Here is a 15,722-nt window from a genome sequence, read left to right as displayed (position 1 = left end):
ACAAAATAAACGAAATACCAAAGTACAATTTTTGGGAAAATGGCAACATTAGCGCTCTGATGAAATTCTGTCGGCTGTCAAAGTTAATGAAGCTGAAAATGTCGGCCTTAAAACATTAAATTGCTGTTTTTTTTCGTTATATTTATTAGTATTATAGAACAGGTGCGTTCTTTTGTTGATCTATTTTGCATAGTTACCTGATTTATTTCCTTAACGATTCAGCAACCTTATTTATTCATTAACGTTTTCGGCCTGTTACAAAGGCGGGAAATAATAAATATTTAATATTTGTCTGTTTGTTTATTACTGAATCTGTGCCTTTTTTAGCACTATGCCGGATGACATCAATGTAGAGCAGTTATTAGAGGCCGTGCAGAATGCTCTTAAAGCTCTAGAATCGATAGATGATATAGATAGTGTATTAAAAAAACTAGATGGGGATAACGATCGTAAATTATTCAAAAAAGTCAAACACACACTCAACGAGTGCTACTCGAAAGTGGGGAATGTTAGAGAGAAAGTTAGCAAGGCCTACAAGAAAGCCAAAGTTAAGATAAATGTTGATAATAATGATATAGACAATAGTATAAGTGAAAATGATAATTCAGAGAAAAATGAAACAAAACATACTAATACTAATCAAACTGGGGATTCAGAAAACCTTAGTCTAAGTACTATATTAGAAAATGAAACTGTAAGCACTGTTCAAGAGGAAGACACTAACATTGGAGAACCAACACCAGAAGATGTAAATAAAGTTAGTGAAAATGGAGATTTAGTTGAAGATTCCAGTACAGACTCTGACGAAATTATTGAAGGGACACCAGCGAAACAGAAGGACTCTACTATAAGTATAGGTGTTATATCTCAATCAAATAATGGTGAACAAATAAAAGATAAAAATGGTGATGAAAATGATACTTCTTCGGAATCCAAGGAAGATAGTGAATCTGAAGAAAATGTTAAGGGTATGTGTAAAAAACCTTGAAAGTAGGAATATAATTAAGATTTTTAGATAAAACTAATGGTGATACAGGTGTGGTAACTGAGTTAAAGCTGCCCCTTATAAAACTAGTTGACATACATAAGCTTATGGAACCGAATACAGCACCCCTAGATTTATTATCACCAAAACCCAAAAAGTCAGTTACCTTCGACAGTTCTGTTATTATTTTATCCAGTTCTGATGAAGAAACGCCCAAGAAAAACCCAAAAGGAAAGATTGAGAGCCCATTGAAAAGCGCCATGCGTAAATCGCAAGTTGGAAAAGGTGATTCTGGTTAGGATAATTTTTCAATCTCAGGTTTTCAATGTTCTTCATCACCCATTTTTATAGATTCCAAGGAGAACAAAGAGGCCAATTCGAGCAATGGATCATCGAAAAAGCATGATACAGGCACGTTAAGGAACAAGCCAAGGAATAATGTATTGGTTAGCGATGAGAGTGTTCATTCCTCGGATAGCGACGGTGATTTCGAAAAATCGGCTGTTGGTCGAAGAGGGTTGCGAAATTTAAACGCTGAAAAAGGTACAATTTATGATACTTATATACTTACAATTGTCCCACCATTTTCCCGAATTATTTATTTTATATTATGTCATGTCATGTTTAACCATTGAGAGATAGCTAGTTTTTTTAATGTTAGCCAAATATAGTTTTCGTTTTAGATGATACGTCGGACAGCTCCAGCGACGACGTCACGATTCTTACTGACTCTGGCAGCGAAAGAACCTCGAGCAACACCAAACGAAAAAAGACGCGGAGCCCCTCCGATGATTCCGATTACGAGAGCGGTCACGCGAAGAGATCTTCAAAAACCAAATATGCTGATGTTGATAAAGTCAGGGGCATCAAGAAGATTCGCTCGAGTAGGATATCTGACCGTGACGATGATGATGATGATGATGATAGCGACGCAGATGAGAATAACTCAAAACAGAAAAGGAAAAAGAAAAAAGCATGGTCAGATGACTCAAGCGAGGATAACCCCAAGAGAAACAAAACCGAGAAGTCTCGAAATCCGACGAGCGATGAAGACTGGAAGGCCGTTGCCGACGATCTGCCGAAGACAAATGTCATCATCAGATTACCGCGATACAAATGCGAAGATCTCGTGGAATTATATAAATGCGGCACGAAGAGCAAGAGCGAGCACGGGCACAAGGGGATCAAACTCACTCTGAAGCTCAACAAGAAGGTGCTTAGTGGTTCTAGCGAGGATGAAGCGGACAACTCGATGAAAATCTTGCCGGATGATTCGGGAAGCCAGGAGACGGTGGATACTGAAAAAGATGATAAAGAAATCCAGAGTGCCGAGGCAGAAAAAGCAAGCAAGGAACAACAGCAGACGGATAATGACACGGCAGAAAAATCGCGGAAGCCTGATGTAAAAAGCACCGTTAGTTGTCTTGCCACAGTATTATTGATTTTCTTTTGCCTAGAGCTCGAAAATAAATGATGACGTTAGTGATGACCACAACGAGGTAGACCACGAGAAGAGCGACGACGAGCCAATGAACACAGTTCCTATCGATACCGATAGCGACGAGGATTTCGGCACCTACACGAAAAACAAGAAAAAGGGCGAGGATCAAGATTCTCCAACGGCAAGGTAAAATATTTCAAAGATTTTAGAACGATGGCAGTATTAGAAAGTTTTGTGTTTTTCAGTGATGATGAATTTGTTTCCCCAAAGAGGTAAGTACGATGCATCAGCCGGACTCTTCCGGAAAATTTTGCAATTATTTTAGTTCGCGATGTTGCCTGTTTGAAGAATTATATTTATTTAAGGGGAATATACAGTACCTTATACGTCGTTATCAACAATTGTAACCCCAACTAGATGTTAAAAAATATCACTTCGCGGTGTTGCCAGTTTTACAAATTGCATTTATGTATGGGGAATACCGTATATATTATCAACAATGGCGAGCGCAACTAGAAGTTTGAAAAATTATATTCTAATTCGCGGTGTTGCCAGTTCTACGAATTGTATTTATTTATGGGGAATATAGTATGCATTACTATCAACAATGGTGAGCGCATCTAGAAGTAAAAAGTTATAACCCAATTTGCTGTGTTGCCAGTTTTACGAATTGTATGAATTTATGGGAAGTATAGTATACATTACTATCAATTTGGTTTAAATTTGAGCGATTTTATAATTTTAATACGTTATAGTGGTTTTCTTATTCTAAATTACTCCCAAAAGTATGCATTAATACTTTTCTATAATCAAAGTTTAGTTTCTGCAAAAGAACTCTCAAAAGGCCTTAAATGAATATGACATTAATTGCGTGAAAAATAAAACATACCCTAAACAAGCAACAAAGGAAGAAATACATTAGTAAATAAATTTAGTACAAACTAAAGTTTTTCTCGCGATGCATCAGATCGAAACGTGCCATTTCCAGAAACAACAAGAAGAAAACCAAGAAGATGGCGCTGATATCGGATTCCTCCGGATCGGAGAAGGATTCCGACGACGACAAAGGAGGTAGTTCCTCTGACCAGAACGGATCCGATGCCGAGGAAAATACTAAGGAAAAGTAAGTGATTTTTACGGAGGTGGATGGTTTTTAACGTTATGTTTCGCTGAAGAAAGCCGGCGAGGAGACGAATCAAACGGGCCAAGGATAGCAGCAGCGACGAAGAGGACAAATCCACCAGGAAGCACATAAGAAAAGTACGTAGGAATAACGAGCGAAGCTGATTGTATTGCGGGTCACTGATTTCATCTGATTTGTTCTGTAGGTGATTGGGCGAGATTCGCTATCGGAGACCACGAAGAAGGCCGAGCAAGACGAGAAAGAGCGAAAAGCCCGCATGGCCGAGAAACAGAAGAAGGTACAATCCAGACATTTGGTACAGGGGATTTCAAAACAAAGAGTTCACTTGTTATCAAAACTAAAATAATAGTTTTATATTTTCTTTATTAATAAATTAATATAGTTATTAACTAGTAGTTAATTAGATTTATTAGATACTATATACTTTTGGCATTATTCTGTTTGCTTTATTAGGAGGAGGACCCATGGGCCATATCTTAGTTTCTGGTATAATACATTATACGAGATCAAATGGTTTGATGCTTTTGTGTGTCATGAGAATGGAGTCTGTCATCATGTCTCCTTGCAAAGATACTTCTCTGGAAAATTTGTATTGTATTTACATTAGTTTTCACTGAACATCCCCATAATTGAATTCTGTATGTCCATATAGGTTTGAACACTTGCCTGCTTGATAGCAATTTATTATGCACTGATAATTGTGAGTGTTTTCCAGTTAACCAATATGTTTTTCTATATTTGAACTCCAGTTCTTTTGGTTTTTGTATTTTCCTTCCAGCGAAGTTCACATTAACGAACAGAATTGGTAGCATGAGTTATATATATATATATATATATATTGGCTATACGAGTTCCCAATTCTGATATAGCTTTATCTCTTTTCTCTATAAGTGTTTCTTCCTCTAAATATGAGGTAAATATACACAAAAACTGCCTATAAACAAAAGTTATTTTAAGTTATATTAACTTAGAGGGTACATACACGTACACTTGTGTCGATAACGATCAACAGTGCAACAAGTACTCAGTGATGACGACTCGCAAACTGTTTTTCAGTACAATCAAATATTCCAACTGAAAGCCGACGCCGTACCGGACAAGGTCGTCCTGGATTTCGACGAGAAGGACGAGACGCCTCTGCTCAGCGTCCACAAGAATCTCGTAAAACAGCTGAAGCCCCACCAAGTCCAGGGCGTCAAGTTTATGTGGGACGCTTGCTTCGAGTCGATCAAGAGGGCGAAGAACACAGCCGGATCCGGATGCATTCTGGCCCATTGCATGGGCCTGGGAAAAACTTTGCAGGTACCCGTTTCATCAGATCCCCCGGTCCTTGGTTCGTTAACGTTTCCGTCTGAATGTAGGTGATAACTCTGTCCCACACGCTCTTGTTGAACAGCGAGAAGACCAAGGTGGAGAAGGTTATGGTGGTCTGTCCGGTGAACACCGTGTTAAACTGGAGGAACGAATTCGCCAAGTGGGTGCCGAAAAACGACGACGAATTCGAGGTAGGTGGCTGACACGAAACTTACTCGCGACCGGTACAAACCGTCTCCTCTCAGGTCTACGAGCTGGTCTCCTGCAGAACTGCCTCGGTCAACCTGGAGCGCAGCTGCAAGGTGCGCGAATGGCACGAGAACGGGGGCGTGCTCATCATCGGCTACAACATGTTCCGCACGCTGACTAACCCCGACAACAAGACGATCACCAAGAGGTGTCGGAAGATCTTCCAGGAGGGCCTTGTGGACCCGGGGCCGGACCTGGTGGTGTGCGACGAGGGTCATCTGCTGAAGAACGAGAAGACCAGTCTCAGCATCTCGATGAACAGGATCAAGACCGCTCGCAGGATCGTGCTGACCGGCACGCCGCTGCAGAACAATCTACGTGAGTACTGGTGCATGGTGCAGTTCATCAAACCCAACCTGCTGGGTACCTACAAGGAGTACCTGAATAGGTGAGTTCCCTTAGGGGGGGTTACAAGTTGATAGTTACATGATAGATACACATAGATCAGAATAAAAGATAGTAGGCCAAGGCGAATCAATCAATTTCAAAGCCTACGCTGTACTGGTAATTTTCCTACGTCCACCTATAGTCCAGGTTTTCTAGATCCTCTAGAATGAATCAGTCTCTGTCCAATTTCTGTTTTTTTTTCTCTACTGTTTCTATTTTGATTTTTATTCCGTAATCATTTTTTGCTTCTCCTGTTGGTGCTCTCCTATTTTTAGCTTTTCTTAGACTATATTATCTATTCATATATATATGAATAAATAATAAACTATATTCACTATTCATCATCATCACTAATGTTTAGAAGAATTTTGCAGACGTTTGACAACCAGGCGAATTTTACTGGTTCCGCTACATGTTCGGACATATCAGACAGAATTGTATCTCTTTTTAACTAAAAGAAAATGAAAAATTACTGTCTAGTTTTAAAACAAATTGCGATAGGCAATAAACTCGGCATCGTGATGATGAGAGTTCACTGTAATTTTAAATAGACTATTACAATGTGCGATGTTGCCAGTTTAATAAATTGTATTTAACTATACATCACTATCAACAATTGTGAACGAATCCAGAAGTTTCAAAAATGGAATATTCTCAATGTTAGGGGATGAATTTTTACTACCTGATGATACGTTCCTTCTTTAGATTCGTCAACCCCATCACCAATGGCCAGTATACCGATTCGACGCCACACGACATCGCCATCATGCGGAGGAGGTCGCACGTGCTGCATAAACTCTTGGACGGCGTCGTCCAGAGACAGGACTACGCGGTTTTGGCGCCCTACCTGCCGCCCAAGTACGAGTTCGTGCTGTTCATCCAGCTCACCGAGGTCCAGGTGAAGCTGTACAAGCACTACATCGAGAACCTCGCCAGGAAGGGGGACACCTCCAATAAGACATCCTTCCTGTTCAACGACTACCAGTATCTTCAGCGGATCTGCACTCATCCGCGTGTGCTGAAGGAGAAGAGCCAGGACGACAGGGAGAAGAATGTAAGTTTGCTCCGTCGCGGTCTGGTACTTCGGGTTCCGTAATCGGCGTCCTTTTCAGATGATAGAAGACGATTCGGAGGGTTCCCTGCGCGACTTCATCAACGACGATTCCGACGAGAACGGATCCTCCACCCCCAACTCGGACTCGTCGGAGTCGGGCAATTCCGACTCGGAAAAGTCCCCATCGAAGAAATCTACCAGGTAATTTCGCCGAGGTTTCGTTAACAGAATACGATAAACGCAGGGGAATATTGCGTTCTCTCGTTTTCTACCTACGATTTATAATCGGGCATTTTAAAATTAACCGTTAACAACAAATAATCTAGTATATTACTACCTTTGTTAGTCGTTAAACGAGTTCCCGGTACTTCCTTTACTATTATGTGCTTGCGCAGAGCTTGCCATAAGAGCGCCTGTTCGCTCAGACTATTAATTCGGATAAATGAAAATATCCTTGCATTATCTAGGCGCAAAAGGATGACGAGGGCGCAAGCGGCCCAGAGACGGGAGGCGGGAGAGTCTTCCGAGAGCGACGTCGAGATCAACCAGCCGAAGGAGTGGTGGCAGCAGTACGTCGAGGACGCCGACCTGGACAATCCCGATCTGAGCGCGAAGATGTTCCTCCTATTCGAGATCCTGAGGGAGTGCGAGGATATCGGTGACAAAATGTGAGTCGAGAGCCTTCCGGGCTGTTTAAATCACCACCGATCGCTTTGTTGCAGATTGGTGTTCTCCCAGTCGTTGTACACGCTGAACTGTATCGAGTATTTCCTCGAGAGAATCGACGAGTCTACCCAACGAGGAGTAACGAGCAAAAACGGTAGTACCCTCGCCCCTGTGGGGTTGTGTTATCGGAACTAATTGTTTCTTTCTCCGCTAGGTGGTCATACGGGTTCCTGGGCGATAGGTTTGGACTATTTTCGTCTGGATGGGTCGTCGAGCTGTGATAACAGAGCGGCGTGGTGTGACGCCTTCAACAACCCGGATAATACTCGAGCAAGGTACGGAATTTTTCACACGATAAGGCACGAGACACAGTTTTTTTGATTGTCTATTAATATTACTAGTCGTTGCCGACTAACTTACAATACAAGGCGACTTGAAATGTTGCCAGTCGCGGTAATCCACGCTAATTTATACGTTCTAGGTTGTTCCTCATATCGACCAAAGCCGGCGGCTTGGGTATCAACCTAGTGGCGGCCAACAGGGTGATTATATTCGACGTGTCGTGGAACCCGTCCCACGACGTTCAGAGCATATACAGGGTATACCGGTTTGGTCAGACCAAGCCTTGTTACATATACAGATTCGTCACGCACGTGAGTAGCATGATATATATATATAGGTCATCCCCGATTTCGTTCCGTGATTTTAGGGATCGATGGAGATGAAGATATACGAGAGGCAGGTGACGAAACAGGCGATTTCCAAGAGGGTGATCGACGAGCAGCAGATCGACAGGCACTACAGCCAAAACGACATCCAGGAACTCTACAAGTAAAGTGGAAAGAAACGGTTTATAGTCTTTCGAATAAAACAGCCCATGCACCACATATATGACTTGGGATACACCGCTAAAGGCACTTTATAAAGATGTAAAATTCGTTTTAAACTCGAAGCGGATGTCTCCTTATCATTCTCCTAGTTAAAAAGAGACAGAATGCTGTCTGATGCGTCGGAACATGTAACCGAAGCAGTTTATATATAATCTATACAATTATACTCACCACAAATTTAGCATATTAACTGAAAGCATTTTCTGATCTCTCATCACCTTCGATTACATTCTTCAACAAACAAAATTCAATCCTATCCCTTTAGGTCTTTCAAGGATCTTTCAACTGAATAAATGTTTCTTGTTCCATTTTAATGTTGTAGAATGAGTCTATATGATCAACAAGCTGTGATTTCAATGGTATACTAATATAAATAACTTTCGCAGGATGAGTTATACCTAAAATATGCAGAATTAAAATTGATTGATTAGTAAAGATCCTACCAGTGTCAGGGTCACAACAAAAATGTCTGCCGCAGTTCGTTGGATCTATAACTTTCGATCGCACGTAAGTGGCAACGTCGTAAAAATAGGCGGAAACTGCCGAAGCTTCCCGAACGCCGACTATGATCATCCAAAATTACATTATACGACATTGCGCCATAAATTTTGATGACGCGCATTGGCCGTTTTATCGGATAGACTGTATAACGTCTTCTCATCGGGTATTTCGATTTCAGGACGGATTTGGAACCCGCCGACCGTCCCATTCCCCTGGTGCCCAAGGACGTACTCCTGGGCGAGATGTTGCAGAAATACGACAAGACCATCTTCAGGTACCACGAGCACCAGTCGCTCCTGGAGAACAAGCAGGACGAGGAGCTGAACGAGGCCGAGAGGAGGGCGGCCTGGGAGGAGTTCGAGAACGAGAAGGAGTTGAGGCGAAACGTCGCCGTCAACCACGCGAGTGCGCCGAACATGGGCAATTTGACGGGTAGGTCGAACCTCGCTCAGAATTCCGGTGGTCGTTACGGTCCCCTTATGTCGGCAGGTTACCTGAACAGCAGCTATTCCCCCCACATCGTCCAGATGGCGTTGGCCAACATCGTGCGCAAGGACAATCCCCTGTGGTCGGACCTGCAGATCAAGGGGATCCTGCCGGCGTTCTTCCAGCAACTGCAGATGCAGATGACCGAGGGCAACTTCAGCCTGTTCCAGCGGGTACAGCAGGAACTAGCCCTGATGCAGAAGATGCAGGCGCAGCGACAGTACTTGGAAGGCATACGGATACAGCAGTTGATACAGCGACAACAGCTGACGAACCAGATGCTGGGCAACATGAACATCACCCCTCAGGAGCTGAGCATGTTGCAGAGGACGATTGCGGCCCAAAACAACCTGGCCGGCGGCTCGAGGGATATCATAGAGCTCAACGACTGACACTGAACGCTGTGTGACAAGTCCCCTTCTAATTTCCTTAAAAATTTTATTTATTTTCGTTCAAAAGCATCAGTTACGATACGGATCCGACTTAGTTCTCGATATTCTCTGTGTTAGTATATTGTACATACTGCCGTACAATTTTGTATTCATACATTTTAAGATTTAATATATGTTGTTTTATTTTATTTTTCCAACTCCTGTTTAATTTATGATGTTCTCTCTGTAAATAAATTTGTACTCGAATGCGTAGCAATGATTCTTGTGTTTTGATCGATTCCAGAAGTCGTCCTCTCAGTACTTTCCGTTTATTTTACTGCGAAGCATCCCCAACTTAATTCTGTTTGAGATGATATGACAGTACGAACGGACAGCCTGTCCTGATTACTTTTCAGGTGATAAAGTAATCTTTTTAAATTATATCTTTAATGTCTGGTACCATCCGAGTGATGGACCATCGCAGGTTGGATACTCAGTAGTTCGCTCTGATGTCCAAATAATACGACATCTTTATGATAATCCTGCTTCAGCTGCTTCAAACCTTCGTGTTTTTTTTTATATCAAGGTATATACAAAAAGAAACAAATTTTGTTAAAGTTTAACACATGGGATGTAGTCTCCAGTAACTTTTTAAGAAATGTTCAATAATTTCGTTAGATTGTACGTTCTTTTCCAATATACCTTGGACATGGTTTGTATTATTGATTGTTTAAAAACATCCAGAACCATATTCAATTTTGGTGTGAAAATTAGGTGGCATAAGTTATAAACATTGACTATATAATACTAAACGTGTAATTTGTAATTAGTCCCCGTAATTTTCATTATATTGTCATTATTTGAATGGAAATGGGGGCAAAAAACTTAAAAATGGTGAAAAATCCCAAATGTTCACGACTATATATATATATGGAAAAATTACCAAAAGTTTTTACCTCTCGGATTAAGATAACAATCTTAAAATGTATGTATTTTGAGGTAGGAGAAACGAAAATCCATGTTAAACAGCTTTAAAATTAATATTTTTTGAGATACATCATACAAACAGAAATCCAGTCATTTTTTGGAAATCTAGTGTTTATCGTATACTTTAAAAACTAAAAATGATATGAAATTTGTTTTACTACCATTCGATTCAACGTCAAATTATCTATAATTTCTGGAATTTTCATTACCCTGTGATTATTTGAACAGAAATGAGAACTAAGAGATTGAAAATGTTAAAAAATTAAACAAATGCCAATGTTTTTTGACAGCATCTGTCATATACTTCCGACAACATTTATGTCTAGTTTTGTAATTTAAATCAATATACCTTTTTATATTCCTAATATTTATTCACTAAACATTAACTAACAATAATAACTGAAAAACTAACGAATTTATCTCAAAGCTTGCTACGATCTCTTGGCGGTGTGTTCTTTCTTGTTGTACTCGTCCAGCATAGAGGCCACCTCCATCCTCTCGGCGGCGATGTGCTGGATGTTGGCCAGGAGATCGGGATACGGATTGATGGCCTTGACGAAGTCCTTCTGGTCCAGACGATAGATCTCCGACACCTCCACGGCGATCACCGACGCGGTCCTCAGGGTGTCCTTGATGATCAGCGCTATCTCGCCGAAGTGGGACCCGTCCTCCAGGTGACAGATCTGACGACACATTCCAAGAAACGATTATCGACCGATTACGAGCATTGGAGAAAATCCAAATGATGGAAAAATGAGTGCAAAGGTATGATTGGAAGTGACTCCTGCATCGAATAGTGACGAGAGATGAAAAGTGGATTTATTTTGAAAACCCCAAGAGCAAACAATCATGTGTATGACCTGGTGAAGCCGGCCGATCGACTCCAAGACCAAATCGTCTTGGTCGCAAAACAATGCTCTGTGTTTGGTGGGGCCAGAGTGGCGTGGTGTATTACAACTGTTGAGGTATTGCGAAACAGTTAATAGTGATCGCCAATGACATCAAATGATCAAATTGAACCATGAATTGAACGTCTAGAATAAACTCGAAGACACGGTGAAGTATTTTTACAGCGCGAAAATGCTCATCTCATAAAGCAAAACCGGTCAAGGAAGCGTTGACAGCACTTGAATGGGTCATACTACCGCACCCTGCGTACAAAGGGACACGCGTTTTTAGAGTAGCATTTCGCCAATTTCTAGGAAGCTAGTAAATGGCTCTATGAATGGTTTTGCTCAAAGGACAAACAGTTTTTTTTTGGGTGGCATCTAACAATTGCCTAGAAAATAGGCGAATAAATACGTTTTTCCAATCTCCTGAAAATAATGTAGCCTTTTTCCGAAAAAAACCAGTAATGACTTTCCGATACACCTGGTAAAGGCAGAACATGAAACACATACACACCTCTTTGCCGGACTTGGTATACACCGCCACGGTACCGGTACTAATGAAGTACATGCTGGTGCCGGGCGTGTTGGCCTTGATGATCATGTCGTTGACCAGGTAGACCTCGATCCTCAAACACGAGATGATCCTCACCAGAAGGTTGATGGGGAGGTTGCGGAAGAATATCACGTTCTCGACCAGTTTCCTGCAGGCGTGCATGTTGATCTCCTGCCTCAGCTGCTCGGAGATGGTCTCGAGGATCTCCGCCTCGCGGAAGTAGCTCTTCTGGAAGCGGAACTCGTAGTAGGTCAGGATCCTGCTTCTCATCAGCATGGGCAGCTGCTTGTGGCGCATGTAGTCCTTGAGCTGGCGTTCCATTTCGACGTACTTGTGTGCGGCCGATGTCTGACCCTTCATGATCTCCATTATCAGCGCTGGAAGCGTCAAAATTCCAGGATTGACACTGGGCGGTGAATGACAGACGTTAATTTACCAGGGTGCTTCGAATCGCATCTAAATTTAGTATCGCAGTGTTGCAATTTGCGTGTATTGTAAATTGCGAAGACCTGAAACATTTTTCCTAATATTTCTCAACGTTACTCAAGAGTAAAGTGGTCTACGTATGTTGTAACCGCCCATTTGGATCAAAACTAGCCTCTTCAAATATAGTTCAAAACACTTGATAGGGTGTCCTACTACACTCGTTATATCCACCAGACTTAAACCATTCTACCATCACTTGTCCATGACCCGACCACTTTTAATTCACGTTAATAAATTCTCTGGTTCTGGCTAAAAACATACAGTCATCACCAGACACTGAAACTGTCCTAGTGGGACTTTTTAAATGTGAAAGCTAACAAAGAATAACCTACAAATAGCTTCACTAATGAAGAACAAGCCTATCTATTTCCAAAACAATAAAATTTTACTACATTCCAATACCATCGGCCTCCTTTTCACCGCCTTGTAGGAAAAAATAATAAGTGTTAAAAATCCCACCCTAATTAAGTAACACACAAATAGTCTATAAAATAAACACGAACAGTAAACTAATGTGAAATAGAATACACTAAAAGTCATTCTGATTATGAAAACTATGTTAAAAAATAAATAGAGTTAAATTAGCAACAAAATTCAACTAATTCCCCAGACTTACATACAATTCGTACAAATTGGCAACGCTGTCAGAATTGTTTGCGAAAACTAAACCGACCGAATAAAATGAAAAAAATGTATAAATTCCAATTCTAATTAAGCTCTAGCTAGTAAAAAAGCGCTCCACGAAATTAAATTGTTTAACCAAGTATTTGGATTAAAATAGGAGTAATATTATTAAATAAAAAAACAATAGTTTTAAGAATTTCTTTGCGAGCCGATACATTTTTATATTTATTTAAATTCCCCAGACATACATACAATTCGTACAGATTGGCAACACTGTCTGAACCGCGAAAACTAAATCGAAGCACCCATCTCGAATCAACGCCTGCCTGGATCGATCTGACGGGCGAATTACCTAGAATGTAGATGAAGAACAAGCTGGACAAATACCAGCCGAACCAGATCAGCAGTATCTCGGCTTCTGTGGACGGTAGGTCGTTCCCGTAGCTCGAATTGTATATGATCAAAGAGCCCCGATAGTAGGCGCTGATCAGGGTCCGTATCTCCGGATAGCTCCTCGCCATCTCCGATCTAGGGCGGAAGAAACGCGTCAAAGCGATGGCGTCGGGGTGTTCATGGCGCTTACATGAAGGAACTTTGGATGGTCCTCGCGTGCACAAACATCAGATTGTATTTCTTCGACGATAGGTATAGGCGGAAGAACATCAACAAGCAGCAGGTTATGTGCCAATAGAACAACGAGCATATCACCACCAAGGCCACCATGTATTTGTAATAATTGATGTTGAGCACCTGAAAACGAGTGGAAATTAACCTATTTGAGGCGGGGCCCTCGGCAAATTACCTCCGCGCAAAACTTGAAGTACTTATAGAACCTGATGACGATCAGGAACTCGAAGCAGTGGAACAACTGCACAGTCCTCATGTCCAGGTACCAAACGAGGAGGTACAACAATCGCCTGGGTATCACCACGACGAGGTCGATGAGGAAAAACGTCTTAAGATACTGCCTGTAACATTGTTTTGTTTATATGCCGTGGGGGAGGTATGAAAACCTAATGCTACGTAGCGATCTTTCGGCCTTTCAGGACGACCTCTTGATTGGGCTCGTCGTAGTAACCCGTGAAAAAGTTGAGAATCAGGGCGATGGCGAACAAGATGTTCAACAATAGCTCGAACAATCTGAACGGTGTCCTGTGCACGAACGCCTTCTTCATCTCGAACAGGACGAAGATCAACGAGGTGGCGCCCACCTTCAGGAATATGAGCACCAGCTGTATCATCGCCAATATTAAACTACAAACGATTTAGTGAATGGTAATAATTACAACTTCTCTCGCCAAAATAGAGGATCAATCTCGGAATGAGAGATAATAAACCGTCTTATGATAAGTGAATCTTGTCATACTTTGTTATAATCTTAAACTGTGATGTAGTAATTTAAACTTATCAATACTTTGTTGATTATCGAAAGTTAATGCAAATTCAATTTAAATAAATGCCATATAAAAAAGCTTAACGAAGACAGATAGTTTGCATATATTTTAAATCATTTTAATATATATACTTATTGTTTTAATTAATGTTATGTATCAAATAAATTTCTGATCTTATATTAAAACCATTATGAAAACAAGTTTTAGTAACATATAATTTTTAAATTATTCCCTTTACTGTATTATGAGAGAAATAATGATTAACTTAAAAAAAATATGGTCGAATTTCAACCGCGGGACGAAGGAAGTGAGATATTTAAAAAAAAACTAATTTTGTGATCTCTGATCGAACACAAGATTTCGTGAAACAACTATTAGAATATCAAAATAAAAGTTCGTACAGACTTGCAACTTATTATCCCTCATTCCGAGGTAATTATCCCTTAATCTGACTGGACTACGAGCCGAATTACTTCAGCTTGCTAAACGGATGAATCCGAAAATTGTAATTGAGCACTTGACGCTGTCTCTCCTTGTAGATCGCTCCGAAGCTCCTCAGATGTTGCGTATACATTTTGCTCGACTCGCTCACGACGCACATCCGTATAATCCACCGTCGAATTTTGTTAATGACGCCTTTCTTTGGTATAGTGTCGTATTCGTGCTCCTCTGGTAGTCGATCCAGCGAGCAATCATGCCCGTACTTCGTAAACTGAAAATAAAAATGTATATGCCCGCATCGAGCGTCGTGCGGTTCTTACCGCGCTTCTACTTATTTTCATTTTTCCAAACGGTCAAACGTGACGTCGAAAAACAAATATCTCGAATTAATAAAACGTCAACGAAAAACTAACGTTTCTATTTTGACTTTGAAATAAAACGATGCTTTTTGCTTGTTCAACAGACTTCGGTTTTTGTTATCTATAAATTATCTAAAGGTCTACGAAATCCAATTAACATATTGACTTGAAAAAAAGTCCCGTTATAAAATTGTTATTTGGATATAGTAAACGCTAAAGGTTAGGTCCACAGAAAAAAGTTAAGTTAACCATTTGACGGTGTGACGCAACCACCAAAATAGTTAAGAAAGTATATATTTTATTCACTATGTTGCCGGATTGTATTAATTGTATTTATATAAAGAAAATAACACATATCTCAGGACCGTTTTGAATAAATTAAAAGTCTTTGTTTTAATCTCTATAAACTACATAACAGATTATATATTCTTCTTTTCATGTAGTGACAAGTGTTTAAGTTTTCTATACTATATGCTATAATGTTCTATACAGTTGATGTA

General features: G+C 40.7%; 3 protein-coding genes across 4 annotated transcripts; 1 reads left to right on the top strand and 2 right to left on the bottom strand.

The window, feature by feature from the left end:
• Positions 1 to 25: 25 nt before the first annotated feature.
• Positions 26 to 9,768, top strand: LOC143201687 (transcriptional regulator ATRX homolog). Of its 2 annotated transcripts, none has more exons than XM_076412903.1 (22): positions 26 to 162; positions 328 to 968; positions 1,016 to 1,279; positions 1,337 to 1,528; positions 1,669 to 2,387; positions 2,443 to 2,612; positions 2,672 to 2,698; positions 3,415 to 3,549; positions 3,602 to 3,686; positions 3,755 to 3,847; positions 4,627 to 4,872; positions 4,932 to 5,075; positions 5,130 to 5,521; positions 6,226 to 6,574; positions 6,633 to 6,775; positions 7,042 to 7,242; positions 7,297 to 7,394; positions 7,455 to 7,575; positions 7,722 to 7,893; positions 7,950 to 8,071; positions 8,810 to 9,063; positions 9,121 to 9,768. In XM_076412903.1, exons 2-22 carry the CDS (start codon positions 332 to 334, stop codon positions 9,507 to 9,509), a joined length of 4,953 nt encoding a protein of 1,650 aa, XP_076269018.1. In that variant the 5' UTR covers positions 26 to 162; positions 328 to 331; the 3' UTR covers positions 9,510 to 9,768. The 2 variants fall into 2 exon arrangements, with proteins under 2 accessions (XP_076269018.1, XP_076269017.1); XM_076412902.1 differs by having other exon boundaries at positions 1,657 to 2,387; positions 3,394 to 3,549.
• A 1,056-nt stretch (positions 9,769 to 10,824) lies between these two features.
• LOC143201397 (potassium/sodium hyperpolarization-activated cyclic nucleotide-gated channel 2) lies at positions 10,825 to 13,965 on the bottom strand. Its single transcript, XM_076412414.1, has 5 exons — positions 13,831 to 13,965; positions 13,612 to 13,778; positions 13,381 to 13,556; positions 11,880 to 12,295; positions 10,825 to 11,158 (listed from the first exon to the last, which is right to left on the bottom strand). Exons 1-5 carry the CDS (start codon positions 13,909 to 13,911, stop codon positions 10,907 to 10,909), a joined length of 1,092 nt encoding a protein of 363 aa, XP_076268529.1. The 5' UTR covers positions 13,912 to 13,965; the 3' UTR covers positions 10,825 to 10,906.
• Positions 13,966 to 14,047: 82 nt separating this feature from the next.
• On the bottom strand, positions 14,048 to 15,355 carry LOC143201398 (uncharacterized). Its single transcript, XM_076412415.1, has 3 exons — positions 15,184 to 15,355; positions 14,896 to 15,134; positions 14,048 to 14,282 (listed from the first exon to the last, which is right to left on the bottom strand). The coding sequence occupies exons 1-3, from the start codon at positions 15,202 to 15,204 to the stop codon at positions 14,048 to 14,050; spliced, it is 495 nt and encodes a 164-aa protein (XP_076268530.1). The 5' UTR covers positions 15,205 to 15,355.
• Positions 15,356 to 15,722: the final 367 nt, after the last annotated feature.

The sequence above is a fragment of the Rhynchophorus ferrugineus genome, unplaced genomic scaffold, assembly GCF_030347505.1.
Source record: "Rhynchophorus ferrugineus isolate W39M unplaced genomic scaffold, kcgeb_rfMv2 rfM8, whole genome shotgun sequence".
NCBI lineage: Eukaryota > Metazoa > Arthropoda > Insecta > Coleoptera > Curculionidae > Rhynchophorus > Rhynchophorus ferrugineus.
This window is presented reverse-complemented; position numbering and strand designations above follow the sequence as displayed.

Coding starts and splice junctions, on each gene's coding strand:
- LOC143201687 (XM_076412902.1), top strand. CDS start 332: ATGCCGGATGACATCAATGTAGAGCAGTTATTAGAGGCCGTGCAGAAT. Junction 4,873..4,931: donor GCCTGGGAAAAACTTTGCAG/GTACCCGTTTCA, acceptor GTCTGAATGTAG/GTGATAACTCTGTCCCACAC. Junction 9,064..9,120: donor GAACATGGGCAATTTGACGG/GTAGGTCGAACC, acceptor TTATGTCGGCAG/GTTACCTGAACAGCAGCTAT.
- LOC143201398 (XM_076412415.1), bottom strand. CDS start 15,204: ATGAAAATAAGTAGAAGCGCG. Junction 15,135..15,183: donor TGAAAATAAGTAGAAGCGCG/GTAAGAACCGCA, acceptor TTTTATTTTCAG/TTTACGAAGTACGGGCATGA. Junction 14,283..14,895: donor CATCCGTTTAGCAAGCTGAA/GTAATTCGGCTC, acceptor AATCGTTTGTAG/TTTAATATTGGCGATGATAC.
- LOC143201397 (XM_076412414.1), bottom strand. CDS start 13,911: ATGAGGACTGTGCAGTTGTTCCACTGCTTCGAGTTCCTGATCGTCATC. Junction 13,779..13,830: donor ACTTCAAGTTTTGCGCGGAG/GTAATTTGCCGA, acceptor ACTCGTTTTCAG/GTGCTCAACATCAATTATTA. Junction 12,296..13,380: donor GTTCTTCATCTACATTCTAG/GTAATTCGCCCG, acceptor TGACGCTTCCAG/CGCTGATAATGGAGATCATG.